The sequence below is a fragment of the Diabrotica undecimpunctata genome, chromosome 6 (genome assembly GCF_040954645.1).
Source record: "Diabrotica undecimpunctata isolate CICGRU chromosome 6, icDiaUnde3, whole genome shotgun sequence".
In the NCBI taxonomy this organism is placed as follows: domain Eukaryota; kingdom Metazoa; phylum Arthropoda; class Insecta; order Coleoptera; family Chrysomelidae; genus Diabrotica; species Diabrotica undecimpunctata.
The window spans coordinates 94,528,323-94,549,184 of record NC_092808.1 but is presented as its reverse complement, the minus strand read 5'-3'; the positions used below and the strand labels follow the sequence as shown (position 1 = coordinate 94,549,184).

General features: G+C 33.5%; 1 protein-coding gene across 1 annotated transcript in view; it reads right to left on the bottom strand.

Annotated features, from left to right (window-relative positions):
* PNPase (polyribonucleotide nucleotidyltransferase 1) overlaps positions 1 to 20,862 on the bottom strand; it is a 43,190-nt gene that overhangs the window by 19,716 nt on the left and 2,612 nt on the right. The window contains exons 2-3 of the mRNA XM_072534909.1: positions 10,444 to 10,985; positions 1,612 to 2,158 (exon numbers count right to left, since the gene is read on the bottom strand). Coding sequence (XP_072391010.1) covers positions 1,612 to 2,158; positions 10,444 to 10,985 — 1,089 coding nt within the window. The remainder of the gene's footprint in view (positions 1 to 1,611; positions 2,159 to 10,443; positions 10,986 to 20,862) is intronic.

Here is a 20,862-nt window from a genome sequence, read left to right as displayed (position 1 = left end):
ACCAACTTTTAGAGATCTTGGAAGCTAAACAGTTAGACACTCGCGATATAAGAATAATATCTACTCTGTATTATAATCAGAAAGCAGTCGCACGCATCGAAAATATCACAACAAATGAAATTCAAATTAAAACAGGAGTTAGACAAGGATGTGTGCTGTCACCATTGCTATTTAATCTCTATTCGGAAGAAATTATGAAGAAAGCATTGGAGGAAGAAGAGATTGGGATAAAAGTTAACGGCCAACCAATTAATAATATTAGATACGCAGATGATACGGTTTTAATGGCGGAGACAGTAGAAGACCTGCAAGCCATTTTAAACGAGGTAGTCACAGCTAGTGAAGAGAAAGGGTTAACAATGAACGTCAAGAAGACGAAATTCATGATTATTTCAAAAAAACAAAGATTGAATGCAAACTTGTACATTCACAATAACGAAATCGAACGGGTGCACAAATATAAATATTTGGGAACAAGCGTTAATAACAGCAATGACATCACAGAAGAAATAAAAACTAGAATTGGAAAGGCTCGAGCTGCTTTTGTTAATATGAAGGACATTCTAGGAAGTCATGACATTAACTTAAACCTGAAAATGAGATTGGTTAGATGCTACATCTTCTCGATACTGCTGTACGGAGTAGAGACTTGGACTTTAAACAAGAGCAATATTGATAAACTAGAGGCCTTCGAAATGTGGATATACAGAAGAATTTTGAAAATACCTTGGATAGACAAAGTAACAAATAGTGAAGTTCTTCGAAGAATGAACAAAGAACGGGAGCTGTTGATCACCATCAAGAGAAGAAAGTTGGAATATTTTGGTCATGTGAATAGAGGAAAAAAGTACAGATTGCTCCAGTTAATTATCCAAGGAAAGATTCAGGGCAAACGAAGCGTGGGGAGACGACGTATATCTTGGCTCCGCAATTTAAGAGACTGGTTCCAGTGCACATCTAACCAATTATTTAGAGCAACAGCTTCAAAGATACGAATAGCAATGATGATTTCCAAACTCCGTAGCGGAGAGGGCACTTGAAGAAGAAGAAGTATTAACGACTAGTTATGTAGCAGGGACCGACGGCTTTACGTGCCCTCCAAAGCATAGCGGCGGCTCGGTTACATTAAAAATTAAAACATTTCTGGTGTCAGTACCGAGGTCGAACCAGACCGACCGGCGCTAGGAGGTACCGGTAAGTAGAGACATCAGGATTGATTGATTTTACCTAGTAATGAGGAAATAGATTGAGATACATGCAGTAGAGTTAAAGCGCGATGGATGACATGGACGAAGGTGAGAACGTAGTACGTTATGGGACAGAGAGTGTGAAACTGACAAATGTTATAAGACAAATGTTATAAGATCCCATAGTACCGATAGTAGTGTACGATAGGTACTGAATGTTGGTCGATTGAAAGGAAAGAACACGTATGCATGCTGCAGACAAGAGAATGTTTATATGGATAAGTACAAAAAAGGATAAAATTAAAAATGGATATATTAAAGGAAGTCGTTAAAATTATTAGGCCACGTTCAACACCGAATACCACTTCTAAATACAATTTTGTCCTCTAAAAACAACACAATTTATTAGAAATATAGACTTTACCTGGTCAATATACTCAATGGATCCAATTTAAGAGCACTATCGTGTGAATCTAATGTAACAGTACAAAATACCTGCGTTTGTCCCCTCTGAAACAGTGAACATCCATGCAAAGGTTTGTACATGTTCACTTTACATGAAATATCTCTAAGTTGAGCGAAATCTCTACCATCGCACCTTCTTTCTTCTTCAAATATCAAATCACGAAATGCTTGTTTAACTATCTTATTATAACAGTCATTCACCAGATTAATGTCTATATTCACAAAACCTGATTTAATTTTATCTAATACATCAGTCCTTACTTCTGTCAGCGCATTATCTCTACTAAGCTTATCATAGGAGCTATTTCTGAAAATTTCTTTAACTCGCATTTGAGTAAGGGACCTTAGAGCTTCAATTATTTCTTCAGAAAGTTCTTCTGGTACGCTAAATTCTCTTTTCTTCTTTCCAAAAAGTCTTTGAAGTGTTTCTATGTTAGTAATAATACCTTGAACTTCTTTTGTTGCTGTTTTAATGGCTTTTTGTAAATCTTGCAATAAAATCATATCTAAAAGAATAATACTTATTATGCATAATAATAAAAAAGCCAAATGAATAAATCAAAAACAAACTGTAGAGTTTATTTTTTATTTTTTCGTATAAGTAAATGTGAACAGTTATTAAAAAAGCTGTAGCTCTACTGTTCTCACATAAAAATTTATATAATTTAATGTAGAAACATTTCTCATAACACCACTAAAGTATATGTGTCCCAAAAATATCCGACTTTCATAAATTGACGCCAAAATGTTCCAGTGCCCTCTATGGGATATTACCAGCATAAGCGGTAACAATGGGAAGTGTCTACAACATTTCGTAATAGGATGCTTTTGTTAAATTATCTTTTTTTGTATTCGTCGCACTTTGTTATCTGCGTAAATGGGAGATCCAAGCAACGAATTTGCATAATAAAGTTTCTTCCAATATGTTTATTCCACTACTTTTTCCCGTTTTATACTACACATACATATACTTTTTATGTTTTCACTTGTTTCTCTGTCTATAAGAGTCTTTCCAGCTATGCCACAAAGTACCTTCATTTTTGCTGTTTTAAGAAATCTTTTGGATTTGATTGTTTCTGGTCTAGTTTCGGCAGTGTATATCATTACAGCAGCTTTGCATATTTTCGATTTAACCTCAAGACCAATGTTTTATTGCGCCATATAGTCCAGTCGGGTTAGACGAAATAAAAAGACTTAAACTTGCATGGCGATCTGCCCCAAATTTTAATATTCTAAACTTTAGGGGGGTCAATAGTAGTGTAAATTTAAAATCACGACTAAATCCAATCGTTTCGTTAGCCGCCATCTTGAATTTAAGGAGAACCGTTTATATATTATATATATATATATATATATATATATATATATATATATATATATATATATATATATATATATATATATATTAATGAGTTAATACAAGCCTTTTTAAAAAGATCAAATATCTTAAAGAAAGCTTTATTTATAATTTCATATTAATTTTTATAAGCAGGTATATTAAATTTACTGCTTTTTCAGGTAATATTAATTTGTGGCTTATTTGTGATTTATTTTTTGTTCTCATTTGAGTCTTGGTATAACACAATGTTAAGAAAATATTATAATATAATGTCTGCTATTTCAGTCCTATGAAAGAAAATGTGGATTTAACACGAAAATACTACGACTTTTTTAGGAAGATTTGTCTTTATGTTTATATTTTACCCCTTATTTATTTTTATTTCAACCTGAAAATAATTATAATGATAATAGTAAAAGGATCTTGAAGTTTTTCTAGCGAAACAATAATTAACATTAATTCTAAAAAAATCAGACAATACACCTCAAATAATTTAAATAATTTTTTAAAAGGGGAGACGACCCGACAGTGGCATAATCATACCACGTTTTAAATCGCTTTATTGTTTTTCAATTTTTGAATGTTTAATACTAAACAAAAAATGATATTCTTAAATACTATCAGCAAATTATAGTGCAGTGTTGAAGCCCACCGACTCAACTTGACGTGAATAACAAATAACCTTTATATAAAGATCGCTTTACAGCTAGCAAGAAAATTTGTTGCCATTTCATGCATAACTAACTTTCATGCAAGTCTATTGCATGGTCTGTATGTGCGATTTTACAGCATTCAACTCGGCTTGCAATGCAATTAATGTTGAAATTTTTACCCTTATAACTTTTAACCTAACTTATAAACTGTTGTTTTTTTTTAATTACTTATTGTTGTTTATTTAATATTATTTAGTAAATTTCGAAATGCCAAGACTATTAAAAATAGCCAAATATAAAAGAAAAAAGGCAGTAGCAGCAACCTTAAGTATAATTATTGCTGCAGCCAGCCTTTTAGTTACTAATTTAGAACGCCAAGAACGGAGATGGTGGATAAGGCCATTGATATTGTGAAAAAATCAAACTTCCTACAAATTTCCCTTGACTTGCATGAAAACTTGGAGAGAAAATGGAACCAAACCGATTATCGCGCAATTGCAAGAGTTGCAGGAAATAATCAGCTAACAACATACTGCGCATGCCTTTAGGCAACTTTCTTGCGTATTGCAGGTATAATTGCAAGCTGTAAAACGGACTTAACACATATTAAAATAGTAAATATATAACCTATACAAATTGAATCAAGTTCAAGCTACAACTGGATTTTTGGAACCGTTCGGAACTTATCTACGCCAGTCCTTTGGCCGGTGCCAGTATATGTGCCAATGTAGTAAATAAGTTCAAAAGCCCAACACAGGATCAACCAATAGTTCTCTCCACTATCGAACGGATCAAAATCCATAAATACATCGTAACGATTGGATCACTGGTTGGTCCACGTAACGTCTTGTTTGCATCTAGAATTTCAAACAACAGAATCTACCTCTCTACCAAAAGCACAATCGATACGCTTCTACATTGCTACAAATATATTAACATAAATGAGTCACAAATAGAGATAAGAAGACTAATCACACCAGCACAACGACTTGTAATTTCAAATGTATACGCTACAATTCCAAACAATATAATTAAAGCAGAATCACAAAAAATGAGCATCGCTGCGGTTTCCAAGATGACTTTTTTAAGAGTAGGTATGATAGAATTGATGGACTTAACTGCTCAAAGTGCAAAACTATTGGACATCAGGATACAGATTGTCCTATCATAACAATTATTGTTAACTCCTGAAACGTACCCTTGGAAACCCCTCCAGATACGACACCTAAAACACACGATACAGGCCCTGAAATACAACAAAACATGGAAACGGACTACACCGTAACTGAAACTATAGGAAACTAAGTCAGCTCCTTACCAAAAGAAACAACATCATCAAACCCAAATAATATTAATAATTATACTGAAACTGTAACTCTGCAATCTTTAGTTAATATTAACAAACAACTTACTCAAGTATCTATTCAAGTTAAAAGACAAATGTCTCACCTGATATTGACCAAAATAACCCACACACGCATGCACAAATCTTTACTTCTCCTACCACACATAAACAAAAGAAAAAACCTAAGAAACCAAACAAAACCTCCGATGAGGACATTATTTCTTCACCAGAATAAATAAAAGACAAAGTTGAAAACCGATCAACCCATTCATATTAAACTATAATGAAATATGTGACTTTCTAGTCAACAATCTTCATGCTACAGATCCCGAAATTATCTCAAAGGACTAATTAAATAAGAGGCTTCCTGAAAAATAAATCTACCATTGATCACATATCATCCATATTAGAAAAAAACGACGTAGTACGACATAGACTGCCATTACATTTTCGTAGACTTTAAGGCAGCGTACGATACTATTTTGGGCTAAATTTTGAACAGCTAATAAGAACAGCTGAAGATAGAGAAGATTTTAAAATTGTAGTAGCCAACCTCCATTGAGGAGAGGGCACTTTAAGAAGAAGAACGATACTATTGACAGGTCCCAATTATATTCGGCGATGATCGAATTAGGAATACCAAAAGGATTGGTAGAATTAATTAAAATGACAATGATGAAAGTCGAATGTAAAGTGCGCGTACAAGGGGATGTTTCAAAACCATTTAAAACCAACAGAGGACTGCGCCAGGGAGATGCGCTATCATGCACGCTGTTCAACCTAGCGTTAGAAAAAGTTATGAGAGATTCGGGAATAAACTTAAAAGTCCACAAGGAAACTAAGTTCCTGTAGTTGGCTGTATACCATATATTAAAATTTTTTTTAATAAAATCCTTTATAAAAAGGTATATAAAAACCCAGTCGGGCTATGTTAAATAGACAAAACGTTTTCGGAATAAGTATTCCATCATCAGTGTCAGGTTAATACATGAATGTAGCCACTAAATATGGGGGTAAAAACCCTTTAAAAATTACTAAATGAAATTTAGTTTACACTATGTCTTGTTTACAATTAAGATGGCAAAGTTACCATTGGATTGGTAACATGGCGACATATGACTCTACATTAAGTAGTCATATGTCGCCATGGGAAGATCTGAGGGAGATTGGAGTGAGGGGCTGGAGAAGACAGACACTCGATAGGGAAGGATGGAAGAATGTTTTGAAGCTGGCCGAGGCTCACGAAGGGCTGTAGCGCCAACTGATGATGACTACTTAAATATACTTTCCGAATTAACCGATATCTTTAACTTTATTTACTGCTACTCTCACAACTCAAAATAAAATCACCAGATTAAAGAAAAAACTTAATCCCATTCACATGTCTTCAAATGATGAGACCGACGAATCACTATCGGTCTTAATGGATTCTACACTACACTAATATCGAACAATTAAAACTTTTAACAAACCAGCTCTCTTCTAAAATCTTCAAGAAACTCACTCTAAACAAACCAATGTAATTATTCGAAATTATCACTGCCTGCAAAACGCACCTCTTTTTCTTAATTTATCAGAAATTGTGACTTCTTCTAACAATGCCTTAAATTGTAAAAATCCTGAGTACATTTCACAAAATCATAGAATTAAAAGATATCCTAACATTTATATATGACCATTTTCAAAAAATTTTAAAAAGTAACATAAATAGATTATACAAAACTAGAACTAGAAGCACAAGATATAACTGATAGTGGTACTTTCTCTCAAACTGAAAAATCCAATGGATAAATCACTAATTCTTTAATGGAACCCAAATGGGTATTTCGCTCATCTCAAATCACTGAAACTACTAATTCAAAAATATTTTCTCCTAATACTGTGTATACAAGAAACTCACTTCAAAGGGAATTCAGTAATAAGCTTAAAAACTATACTAATTCCCTCAAAAATATAATTACAGAACACGCCAGCGGGGGCGTGGCTATCTTTGTCAGAAATAATATTGAAGCTAAGCTCATTAATCTAAATACCAACTTCGAAGTCGTTGCTGTGTACCTTGCTTTCTTGTTCCATGCGGCGTCCAGTTCAATACTTGCTTTGGTATTCTGTGTTCATCCATTCTTTGGACGTGTCCATACCATCTTAGTTGATTTATTCTGATGTCCTCTGTTATATTGTGCTTAACACCCATAATTTTCATTTCTAATTCTGTATGATCTTGATTTTCCAGTCGCTCTTCTCCAGAAGTCCATTTCTGTTGCTTCTAATGCTTTTAAGTTTTTTCCTTTCGGTGGCATACCTCACTTCCATATGTAACAATGCTTCTTATAATGCTGTTATAGATTTTGTGTTTGTTTTCTTTGAAGATTGTTTTGTCCCACAGTACACTATTTAATTGCCTAATGGCTTGTCTTCCCTGGTTATTTCTATGTGTAATTTCTTCGTCTAATTTGCCATCGTTGGTTATTTGCTTGCCTAAGTATTTTTATTTTTGACAGTGATTTATTTCTCGCTGTATTTCTTCCAAGATTAGATTTTGATGAATTTCCCAATACATATGTATTCATGTCATCAATATCGGTGAGATGATGTCTTTAGTCTGATCTTTATTTTAGTATAAAATAGCCAAAGAGGCTCTGAATATTTCCACAAGGTGCGGCAGAAGGATATCCAGTCCCCACCGCAGTATGGCTGGATATATGCCGTCAGGTCCTGGTGATTTGAAAGGGGTGAACCACAATATGGCCCAATTTACCTTTTCCTCATTAATCAATATGACTTTTATTGTTGTAATTGTAATTTCCTACAATTTCTTTGCAAATTTTTTTGTGCGGTCGATATTTTCCGAGTTACGGAGGAAATGGTAGAAGGGGGTGGGAAGCATAATTATTCAATTATTTTGTTTATTATTAATTTTACGACATAAATATGTATACAGAAAAATTGGAGAGAATTATATTTTATACAATTTTGATTTCTTTCATTTTTTTGTTGAAATCAATACTTGAGGTCGTACGTATGCGGTAAAGGCGCGAGCGTAAGACTTTGCAGGGATTGAATAGGAATAGGATGACTGTATCGTTTTATGAAAATTTTTTTATTCAATATCTAAGCCATTTTTAACTTTTCGGCAAAATCTCAATGACTTAAATTGTTGCAACTAAGATTTCCTACAATTTCTTCTTTGCAATTTTTTCATTTAGTCGATATTTTCCCAGTTAAGGGGGAAAATAGGACTAAGTATAATTATTGAATTATCTCGTTTTCTTTTAACTTTATATATTAATTATAAAATTATATTTTAACAATTTTGATTTCTTTGATTTTTTTTGCTGAAATAAACATTCTAAGCTTAACGAACGCTAGACGGTGACGACATCGGCAGCAAGCCATAAACAGGAACGAACCTACCTTAAATATTGATTTTAGCAAAAAAAAATGAAAGAGATCAAAATTGTATAAAATATAATTCTCTTCATTTTTAGTTGAACATTCATGTCATAAACTTAAATTAAAATTAATTAAAAAACGAGATAATTCAATAATTATGCTCATCCCTCCCCACCCCCAATTTTCCACCTTAACTTGGAAAATATCGCTACACGAAAAAATTTGAAAAAAAAATAACTTGTAGAAAGTCGTAATAATTTCAATCCTTACCATTTTTCTTGAAAAGTTGAAAATGGAGGCGATATTGAGCAAAAAAGGTTCTCCTTAAAATTCAAGATGGCAGCTAACACAACGGTTAGATTCGGTCGCGAAATTTGGGGCAGCTCGCTATGTAAGGTCAAATGCTATCCAGACTGGACTAATATTGTATCGATATTGAGCTATTGTTGTTGCTCTCGTTGTTTGGTCTCTTATTTTTCTGCTTCAACGTCGCCATAGCCTGCTAGTTCTATGCCTAAGTATTTAAACCTCCTCTCGTGCTGTTTACATGTTTAACCTCGAGTTTACATCTTACAGATGTCATGCATTTTGTTTTAGCGGCTGATATATTGAACGATTTGGTTGTGAGTTTAAATTGATGTAGGAGTCCTTATAGGTCGTCCTCGTTTTCAACGAACGCCGAGTCATATGCATAACACAATATTTTAATCTCCTTATTTCACATCCAATATATAATTTTTATATATCAATTATCTGATAACTACAGTGTTGCCACATCTCAAAATTAAAACAGCAACGTTACACAAAACGGAATTTCAAAACTTTTTCACTGACTTAAAGCGCCGATTGGTGCGTGTAGTTAAATCGAAGGGAGATTACTTCGAAAGATGCCACGAGCTGGATGAATAATAATAAAACATTGCGAAGTTAAAACTAAATTCAGATACTTTTGGGACAGATCTTATATAATAAAAAATAGTAAAAGAAATGACCGTTTGACTGAGGAAACCTTGTAGAACATGAGTGCTAAAACATAACATAAAAATAATAGCGAATAGGACAAAAAATTAAAGAAAACAATAAAAAATTGAGATAGAAAAATATGCCTTAAAATGCAATAGTTGAGAAAAAACAAACAGGGTTAAGTTACATTGATAAATGAAAAAAATATTGCAGATAATAATACAAATAATTCAAGGGACCAAAAAGAAGAAATTGGAACATATTTAACAAGTACAGTAACTCGGAACGTTTTAAAAATGAAAAGTGGAAAAACTGAACTTATGGTGATCCTGAAATTCCACATCTGTAACTATTTCAAAGAAACTGATCTCTAAATCCTATATTGAGTATAACGAAATAAATTTTAATCTGTCCTTGAAGCTGTTTCTGAAAGTAATACATTATATTGTATATCTTGGAGAAAATATAGGAAGTATCAAATTTAAAAATGTTGTATTTGGATATAATATAACAAAATAATTAGGTTTAGATGGGAATCAGAATGTCCATGTATACTTTCTTAATTATAATAAAGCGTTTAACAAAGTCAGATATGAATACTTAATATATAGTGTTAGACAGTCAAAAAATTGATTCCAGAGATATGAATAATGATGAAAGAGTATTACAGCAAAAAAAGAAACAACAATTCAAATAAAAGAAAGCAAAAAAGAAAAGACTCAAGTTTAGAAAATACAATACGGCACTTCTCAATAAATAAAACTGTCAATATAGTTTAAAAATAAAAGTAATGCCCATTATAACCATATAATTAACATTACTTACGCATCCTCACGTTATAGTAAAAAGGACCATGGATTTATACATAAATAATAAAAATATAATTGACAGATAGAATGTGAACCATAGGTACTAAAACAATGAAAAATCAAAGGAAATTGCCGCAAAGCATTGGAAATTAAATTATTAAATATCTTGTAAAATAATGAAAAATTATGTGGCTTCCTTGCAACTCAAATCAATTCATTTTGTAGCAACTTTCTTGAGTAAAATGTATACTAATATTTTCCAAACATCAATTCATAATACATAACAAACCTGCATTTCCTTCCAACATTACTACCAAACTTTTTCTCATGGCGGAAACAACTAAATTTAACGATGATGCTTGTAATTCTCTTCTTGTTGGATTGATTATTAACTCATTATCTATAAAACCAACTCTTACAGCTCCAATAGGTCCATTCCATGGAATATCACTTAGAGATAGAGCAGCAGAAGCTGCATTAATGGCTAAAATGTCTGGATTATTTACTCCATCAACAGCTAACATATTGCACACCACTTGGGTATCATAATTATAATTTTCTGGAAATAAAGGTCTTACACTTCTATCTATTAGCCTAGATGTCAAAATTTCCTTCTCAGTTGGACCCAATTCTCTACGAAAAAAGTTTGTAGGAATTCTACCAGCTGCTGCAGATTTTTGTCGATAGTCAACAACTAGGGGTAAAAATCCACTTACTGTAGGTTTGGGTTTCGATACTACTGTAACCATGACTGATGTATCACCAAGAGTTGCCACTGCGCAGCCATCTGCTAAACGAGCATACTGACCAGTGGATATAGTTAAATTACGCCTGAAAATGTTATATATTAATACATAATATGAAAAAATTTTGTTAAAATGTTTAAAATCGTTTTTAAAAGGTTGTAGATATACATATTTTAAAATATTTTTTTGATCGTGAGTTTGTGATATAACCAAAAAAATAGGTCTTTTAGGATTAATATTTTTTTTATTAAAAGAATATTAATAATACCACGAAAGATATCCTCACTAACTGTCTTCCTCTTTCAGCTAAGCATTTTATTGACTGATTGATCATTAACCCACTCGATTAATAATTTATCGACCTGGAATATTTCACCTATATTTAGATTTTTGTTTCAAATTCAAACTTTCTTAATATTAAAGTATTCGTCTAAAATATTTTTTTATAAATATTGATATATAAGTATTAAAGACTACTGAGCGTTAAATATTCCTGTTTTTATGTAGGCTATTCTTCAAATTATTATTTTTCAAACATTCGTGGAAATATATTATTGTAACAAAAAATAGATTCTAATAATTAAGATTAATGTGATTTTTATTTTGTTTAATTTGTTCGCTGTGGTTCTATCACAAACGCAATATAGGTTTGTGATATTCCACGCAAAGTTAGGAACATGACCCTCTTCTATTTGTCTGAAATTTTGCACACATACAATTCCTAATAAAAAATAATATGCAAAATTGCGTCCCGATGAGTCAGTTATACGCCGTAAAATTTTCATCGAAATCAAGAATTAAAATATGTTGTAACTTGTTTTTAGCCTAACTTCTTCGCTTTGAAATTCATAAGAAAAACATGAAAAAAATATTTTTTATGAAAAATTTCATTTCATTTCAAAAGCAATCATCATATGTCATATACTACATTAGTCCTCTGATATTTTAATGCTAAAGTCAGCAAAGTTACTGTTTGAGTATTGTGGGGGATTATAGTCTGAATAACAGAAATGAAAGTACCGATCGACTTGTTCAGTTCTGCCAATAAAATGATTCTGTTATATCACATACTCACTTCAAATTACCACCGCGAAGACTCTACACCTGGGAGTTAAATGCAGAATCAGAGAATAAAATTATTAGGAACCAAATCGACTTCATTTTAATAAAAAATCGATTTACATTGAAACTGCATCAAATCAGCCAAAAATATTATCCAGGCGCTGATATCGGGTCTGACCACAATCTAATAGTAAATGTAACACAATTAAAATTAAGAAAAGTAATAAAAAAGAAGTCTCGCAAAAACATTGATACACTCAAACTACAAGTGTCACCAAAGTGACCAATCACGACACAGATTGTTACTCTGGCCGGCCAGTCACAAAGCTCGTTCTTAACTACTTTGTCATTGGCCTCCCGTCGGAAGATTGCAGCGAATTTGCAAACACGAAGTGTATAAAAGAGCAGCACATCTTCCGATCGGGATCTAGTCGTCTTACACTACTAGCCCCGCTAGACTTTGTTGGCTTGGTGCCAACTACTACTACTTCTCTGAGTTTTATTATTAATTAAGTGACGGTTTCGTTGAAGACGTCGAAGCAGAAGACTTCATCCGAAAACCACCTTCAACTCCGAAAAACCTTCTAATGGTTGAGTAAACACGAAGCCGTGGTGGCTACGATATTACTCGAACCATAAGAGGTACAAGAACCGGCGATTGTCGACTGAGAACGTTCTCTGGCCAGATAGACACGACCATTGAAATAGGAAAAGCCAGTGGTCTTATAACTATTTCTGTTCGTGTCGAACTGACACAGCGTTCTTTGGGGCCATTGACGGTCAAGAACAAATAAAAGCCCCAAGCGGGCTTGGAATTGCTTTTCACTCAGTGGCCAAGCTGCGGTAACACTTCGTCACCAGAAACCTTACGGAAGTAGTAACCGTCTTTACAGGATCGCAAATATTGTTTCACGAAAGATGGTGATATGAAGTGAGGGCAGTCGAAGAGTCGACGTTCTTGTACCTCTCTAGTGTGGCCACGTTCATACGGCGAGGTGAGAAGTGCCGGCATCTCTGTGGAACTCGAAATATACACTGTGCCCAGAATACTAAACGTATATATATATATATATATATATATATATATATATATATATATATATATATATATATATATATATATATATATATATATATATATATATATATATATATATATATATATATATATGTAGGAATATTTCTTACTATAAGTATTTAGCATAGTTTTATTCATTAGTTACGCCACTGCAAGGAACCACTTAAATAATATGCTTAAGTCGCTATAAGGGAGACGGGATTGAGAGGCGAAGGGGGACAGGAGATATGTAGACGAGAACACACATTCCTTCTGAGCCAAGGGCATTCGATTTTTGTCGCTCGAACTGAATATACTTAAATTATCGTGCACGCCGAAAAAGACGAAAAGACGTAACCAATTAACGACGGGGGTGTTCGATATTTTAATTCGCAGGTCGCAGACAATTATCCGTAATCTTGTGTATTGTAAATGTAAATAACATCGTTACAGTGTATCCTATATAATAAAGACTTCTCGCATAGATCGCGGACTTTTAATATAACGTTACCCTCTTCAAATAATAAAAGAACTTTAATTTAGACCTACATTTTGGGGGCTCAACCGGGATTATTTCGAAAGAGACAGTAACGTTTATTTGTGCCGCTAATTATGGAAGCAAGATTATAAAAGAAGCAGTTTGTGAAAATCGAATCAACGACGAAGTGACTGTTGTAACATAATATGCCAAGAGGCTGAAGTGACGAGGTTATTGACGACGAAGCAGACGACAAGTGCCTGTTTGCAGACGACGACGATAAGATTAATTTATGGTTTATGGATGTTTGGTTTGGACCCACTGGATGATGACAAATGATCAGGTGACTTTGTTCCTTTAATAGATCGTGCGAAGATTATTTTTATCATGAACTGTGAACATTAGAAAAGAACTTTTAAACAAACAAAAGTATTTGTAATTATTTGTTGATTTAACTTTACTCTGTTGATGTAAGGACTTATATTTTGATAATGATAGCTGATGCTTGACTATAATAATATTTTAAATTGAATGTTAAAATCAAAATCTTTTAGTAGGATATTTTGCTTTATTCTGAAATATTATTGTACTTATATTGTTGTAATATAAAGAGATAAGATTTGCGAATTAAAAGCGACCACAACCTCGTTCACAGTAATACTAATTTAGACTACACTCAGAAAAATAATCTATAAGTTTTTAAATTTTTAATTCTTTTTATAAATTTTTAAATTTTTTATTTTTTTTAAATAACTTTGATATCAATTTTTAAAATGCAGTCTAAACAAACGACTCTTACCGATTTTCAAAAAATTAGTTATAATATTAAAAATTCGGCATATAAAGCTGTTAAGGCGTTGCATATTATAGCATATGGTGATGAAGGGGTGCCGCGACAAACAAGAAGAAACTTGCGAAATTTTTCAGGCTTTGCGTGGGATAAAAATGCCAGCGAATATGCTGATAAGATAAACGACGTAAAACAGAAATTAGATATGCCAGACTTAGTTGCAGTCTGTAACGTATTGGATCTGGATTATTCTGGTGCAAATGACGACGTAATTGAACGTATTTGTTCGTTTTTGAATGAATTAAATGTAGATGACAAGAATGACGAAGATGACGATGACGACAACAACGCGGACGACGATAAAGAAGCTTATGACGAAGATAAAGACGTTTATGACGACAAAGACGATTTCGACGATGAAGACGATAATGAATACGAGGACGAAACTGAAAGTAGGCAAACGATGGCTTTAAAGACGAAGAAAAAAACAAAATCAGGTAAAATGACGGCCGGTAAAGTAAATGATTCTTTTGCTTTGACTTTTAAAGACGTAGAAGACAGCATAAGACCCTTCGACGGAAAAGACGATTATCCGGTAAGAAAATGGATTACTGACTTCGAAGAAATTTCTGAATTAATGGGATGGAATGATTTGCAAATGCTAATTTTTGCAAAACGATCCCTAAAAGGAATTGCGAAACTGTATATTCAGTCAGAAAAAGGAATTAATAGCTGGAAACTATTGAAGAAAAGGCTTATTTCGGAATTCGAAAATAAAATAAGTAGTGCTGAAATACATAAAATGCTGATGCGTAGAAAGAAGAAACATGATGAAAGTGTACAGGAGTATGTACTGACGATGAGGGAAATTGGTAGCAGAGGTAACATAGAAGACGAGGTCATAATACAATATACAATAGAAGGCATTCAAGACGACCCTGTTAACAAAGTTGTACTTTATGGCGCAAACAACTTCAGAGACTTCAAGGAAAAAATTAAATTGTATGAACTCATTAAAAAACAGACGGCACACAAATCCTCTACAACTGAAACGCATAGAAAGAAGTGGACAAACAATGAAGTACGACGAGATGGCAGAAACAATGAAATACGACGAGATTATAGAAACAACGAAGCTAGAGGAGATGACAGAAGAATGTCGGAAAACAGAATTAAGAAAGAAGAACAATGTTATAATTGTGGAAATCGAGGGCACAGATCAAGAGATTGTCCTGATAAAGCCAAGGGAACGAAATGCTTCAAATGCAACCAATTTGGACACGTTTCTTCTCGATGCAATGCTAAAGAAGATAGACCTTCGACTTCTGGTCAGGTAAATGTCATTGACGTAGTATATAAAAACTCAGTGACCTTAAAATTTGGAAAAATATTGTTACGTGCATTGTTTGATACAGGAAGTGACATAAGTGCAATGAGACAAGATATTTTTGAAAAGCACTTTGATGACGTCATTCTTATGAAGAATATAGTAGAGTTAAATGGATTAGGAGGTATTAAGGTTAAGACTTTAGGTTCTTTTAATATAATAGTGGAAATTCAAGGCGAAGATTTCCATATTTTATTTCATGTAATCCCAAAAGGAGCATTAGACGTTGAAGTTATTCTTGGAAACAATATACTAAAACAAGCAGAGGTTACCATAACCGATGATGGAATTATTGTATGCAAAAAAGAAGTAGATAATATGATAATGAGGATTGCAGTTGACGAGGCAACACACGATGATAATCTACAACTGGAACATATTAAAGACCCAAATATTAAGATGGAGATAAAAGAATTAGTGGAAAATTATGAACCGCGACAGACCAAGACTACAGATATAAAAATGAAAATAATTCTAAGTAGCGAAGAACCGATACACCAAAGCCCAAGAAGGCTATCAATACCAGAAAAGCAAGAAGTAGGTAAGCAAATTGAGGAATGGATAGAGAAAAAAATAATTCGACCTAGTACATCCGATTTTGCAAGTCCAATTGTACTCGTCAAAAAGAAAGACGGACAGATCAGAGTTTGCGGTGATTACCGAAAACTTAACCGGAATATAATAAAAGATAGGTTTCCATTACCTTTAATAGAAGATGTATTGGATCGGTTACAAGGTGCAGAATATTTTAGCACAATAGACCTCAAGAATGGATTCTTCCATGTACCAATAGAGGAAGATAGCATTAAATACACGGGATTCGTCACTCCAGACGGACAATATGAATTTTTAAGATGTCCGTTCGGATTGTGTAATAGTCCTGCAGTATTTCAAAGATTTATTAGCCACATATTTAGAGACCTGACATCCAAGAACATAGCAATTTACTATATGGATGACATAATAGTTTTAAGTAAATCCGAAGAAGAAGGAGTTGTACGTTTAAAGCAAGTACTCGAAGTAGCTAGGGACTACGGCTTAGAGATAAAGAATAAAAAGTGCCAATTTTTACAGAAAAGAGTAACGTTTTTAGGATATATTATTGAGGACGGCAGAATTCAGCCATCGGATGAAAAATCAATGGCCATAAAGAAATTCAAGGAACCAACGAACTTTAAGCAGATTCAGTCATTTTTAGGCCTGACTGGATACTTTCGTAAATTTGTACCGTCATATGCTACGATAGCTAAAGCATTAAGTGATCTACTCAGAAAAAATCAAACCTTTGAGTTTGGATCAAAAGAAAGGAGTGCATTTTCAAAACTTAAAGAGCTGTTAACTAGTCAGCCGGTGTTAGAAATTTATCACCCAGATAGAGAAACCGAGTTACACACAGACGCTAGCAGTCATGGATATGGAGCTTGTCTTCTACAGAGATCGAGAGAAGATAATAAGTTTCACCCAGTTTATTATATGAGCAAGAAAACAAGTCCAGCCGAGGAAAAGTATACAAGTTACGAATTAGAAGTTTTAGCTATAATAGAAGCAGTGAAAAAATTTCGTATCTATCTACTCGGAATCAAATTTAAAATAGTAACGGATTGTTCCGCATTTACTAAGACCATGAATAAAAAAGATTTAACTACCAGAGTTGCGAGGTGGGCTCTGTTACTGGAAGATTATCAATACGAACTGGAACACAGAAAGGGAACAAGGATATATATATATATATATATATATATATATATATATATATATATATATATATATATATATATATATATATATATATTATATATATATATATATATATATATATATATATATATATATACATGTAAGACAAGTTATTGTAAGAAATTTCTCGAACTGTTAGAGTATTCTGGTTGCCGGTGTCCCCTTGTCGACCACAGAGGCCCCGGAAAACTTCTCGCTACGTAGAAGCCTAAATCACATAAACTCCACGAACACGAGGATCGAATCAAGAAACTTACGATCCTCCTCCAGAGCGGCGATCGATAGAGCATCAAGAATCTCCAAACACCATGGAGGATGCTACAGCCGTATGACACAAGGAAATAAAGTTTGAACGGTTCGAACGGAAGACGAAATAGTTCAAAGACAACTAAATGAAAACTTAGTTTGGAAAAATATCAATGAGAATGCTGGTGAAGGCTCAAATAAAATTATAACAATAAAGGAACTCAGTGAAGAGAATTTAAAAGGCAGTTTAAAATTTAAAAAGAAGTCTTGGATCATAGACCACCTATTGGATTTGATGAAACAATGGCGACTAGCAAAATCAATGAAAAAATTTATAAAAGTACACAAAAAGATATTCGATGTAAAATACTAAAAGCACGGAATCAACATCTAGTCAAACAATGTCATGAAATTGAAAAACTCTAAAATAGATATGACAAATTTAACATGTATAAAAAAGTGAAATCAGCCGGTGGTATCTTCAATAAGAAACAAAGTGTACTACTAGGAGATGAATATGGCATAAAGTAATATTTGAAGTAGAGGACAAACTGAAATAATGGGAAAATTACATTACAAATCTATTTGACGATAGAATTAGTTAATCTACAGATATTACTAACTGCGACAAACCCCTAATAACACACTCTTAGGTAATACAAGCCATAAAGTCATCAAAACATGGCAAAGTAACTGGTGCTAATAAAATTCCAAGTGGAATTTACAAATTTATAAATAATGGCAATTGATAGCAATGTTTTAGAGGCTATAACTTATATCAACAATCTATAAATATATTCCAAGTGGAATTTACAAAGGTATAAATAATGGCAATTGATTGCAATGTTTTAGAGGCTATAAGTTCATTTTTCAATACCATTTCAAATGTTGATCCAATTTGTTGTTTATGCTGTTCCTAAAAAGACAACAGGAAAAAACTGCGCTGACTATAGAACCATCAGTTTGTTGAATCATTTTTGAAAAATTTTCTAAAGGTAATACATGACTGTATCTATAATAAATGCGGGGGATACCTCAGGACACACAGTTTGGTTTCTGTAACAGGTTTGGAAGAAGAGAGGCATTGTTTGGGATGAAAATTTGATAATGTTAAACACCCTATATTGACCAAAGCTCTAAGGGACATTGCAAATTGCAAAATAAGAGTAAGGCAGGGTTGCATCTTTCTGGCCCCTGCTTTTAATGTTTATTCTGAGAGAATTTCCAGAAATGTACTTTCTGAAAATAAAGAATGAATAACCGTGAATTGAGAAGTCACCAAAAATTTGCAATATGCAGACAACATAGTACTCCTACCTTCTAGTCAAGATTTACAAATATTTCTTGATAGGGTCATTGAGAGCTGTAAAGAAGCAGATTTGGATCTGAAGACATGAAAAACCAAAAAACAGGTAATAAGAAAACAATGTCATCGAGTGCAATAGTCTGTGAACAAGTGCGCACTCTGATGCGCATTGTCCAGCCTCGAATTTTCCCATTGGCTAATTGACCTGGAAATCCCTATTTATCGCTCGAACCGCACATATAAATTAAAACGATTTTCAGGTCAGCCAATTCAGTCCCTCACAGGCTCTCCTAGAGTCTAGTACTCTAGGGGCTCTGTTTCTTGTTATTTTCCATACTCTGTGGCTGAGAAGTATTTCAACTGCAAATTTGGTGTTATTATTTCGACAATTGGACAGTAAATGGACTTAAGTAGAGGAGCTCTCGACAGTTATATTCGAAGCCCTCTACATAGCGTCCGAGGATTCAGAAGGTGCATAGACCCATATTATTTATCCCAAGACGACAACAACAGAACATAAAAACTGCCTGTATATGAAAATTGTACAAAACTTGAACAAGTTGATGAAATTGTTGACCTTGAATATCAGTTAAATTGTAACGCAGTGTCACAGTGAATTTAGATCCAGAGTTGAGCAACCAGAGCCACCTTTAGAAGGACACCTAAGCTATTATGTAACAGAGACCCAAAATTGGCATTGTGGATCAGCCTACTTCACTGCTACGTGTTCATCTTACTTTATGGGGTGAAGTCTTGGACAGTTAAAACTAAAATGATCTAAAATGCCTTGAGGTTTTCGAAATGTGATGTTACAGTAGAATTTTACAAGTTTCTTGGGTGAAGGAGATTCAAAACTCCACAATACTAGAATGTTTCAGCAAAACCATCGAGATTATAAAAAACGTAATAAAGAAAAAGTTAGAGAACTTTGGACACATAATGAGAGACTTCAAACGGGTTGGTATAAAATATTATCTTCTTCTTCTTCTTTTGGCATCATAACCCTGGATGGGTCTTTGCCTGTCTGGCTATGTCCTTCCTTTCAGATCTCTCTTGTGTCCTTCTTCTCCATTGTCTTATGTTCATTGTTTTCAGGTCGTCTTCCACGTCATCCAACCATCTCGTTTTGGGCCTTCCTTTTTTTCGCCTTCCTATGGGCTTCCATTGTAACATTTTCTTTGTTGTTTTTGCATCGTTTTGTCTCTGCACATGTCCCAACTATGACAGTCTGTGACTTTTCACAAATCTTACAACGTCATAACCTTCATTTAACTCATTAACCTCGTTGTTTCTTTTGATTCTCCATGTGCCATCTTCCTCTTGTACCTGGCCATAAACTTTCCTCAGTATTTTTCTCTCGAATGTCCTGAGTTAGGCTTCATCTTTTTTTGTCATTACCCAAGTTTCACATCTATAGGTTACTACGGGTCTAATCAGTGTTCTGTAGATAGTCATTTTGGTTCTTTTTTTTAATAATTTCGATATCATCAATCTTTTATTAGCATAGTATGTACGATTCCTGCTGGAAATACGTGCATTAATTTCGCTACTTATGGAGTTCTTCTGATTGATTTCTGTGCCGAGATATGTAAAGGCATCCACTCATTCGATAGTATAGTTGTCTATTGTGATATTATTTTCATTGTCAGTTATTCTTTTGACTGTCATATACTTCGTTTTTGCTTCGTTTAATATATAAAATATTATACAAGGAAAAATAGCAGGCAAATGCGGTCAAGGACAAAGAAAGACTTCATGGTTGAAGAACTTGTGAGATTGGTATGGTATTGATACAAGCACACTATTTAGGTTGGCATTGAATAAGATTAAAATAACTATGATGGTAATCAATATTCTGAAAGATATTGGCACATGAAAAAGAATCAGCATATGTTCTGG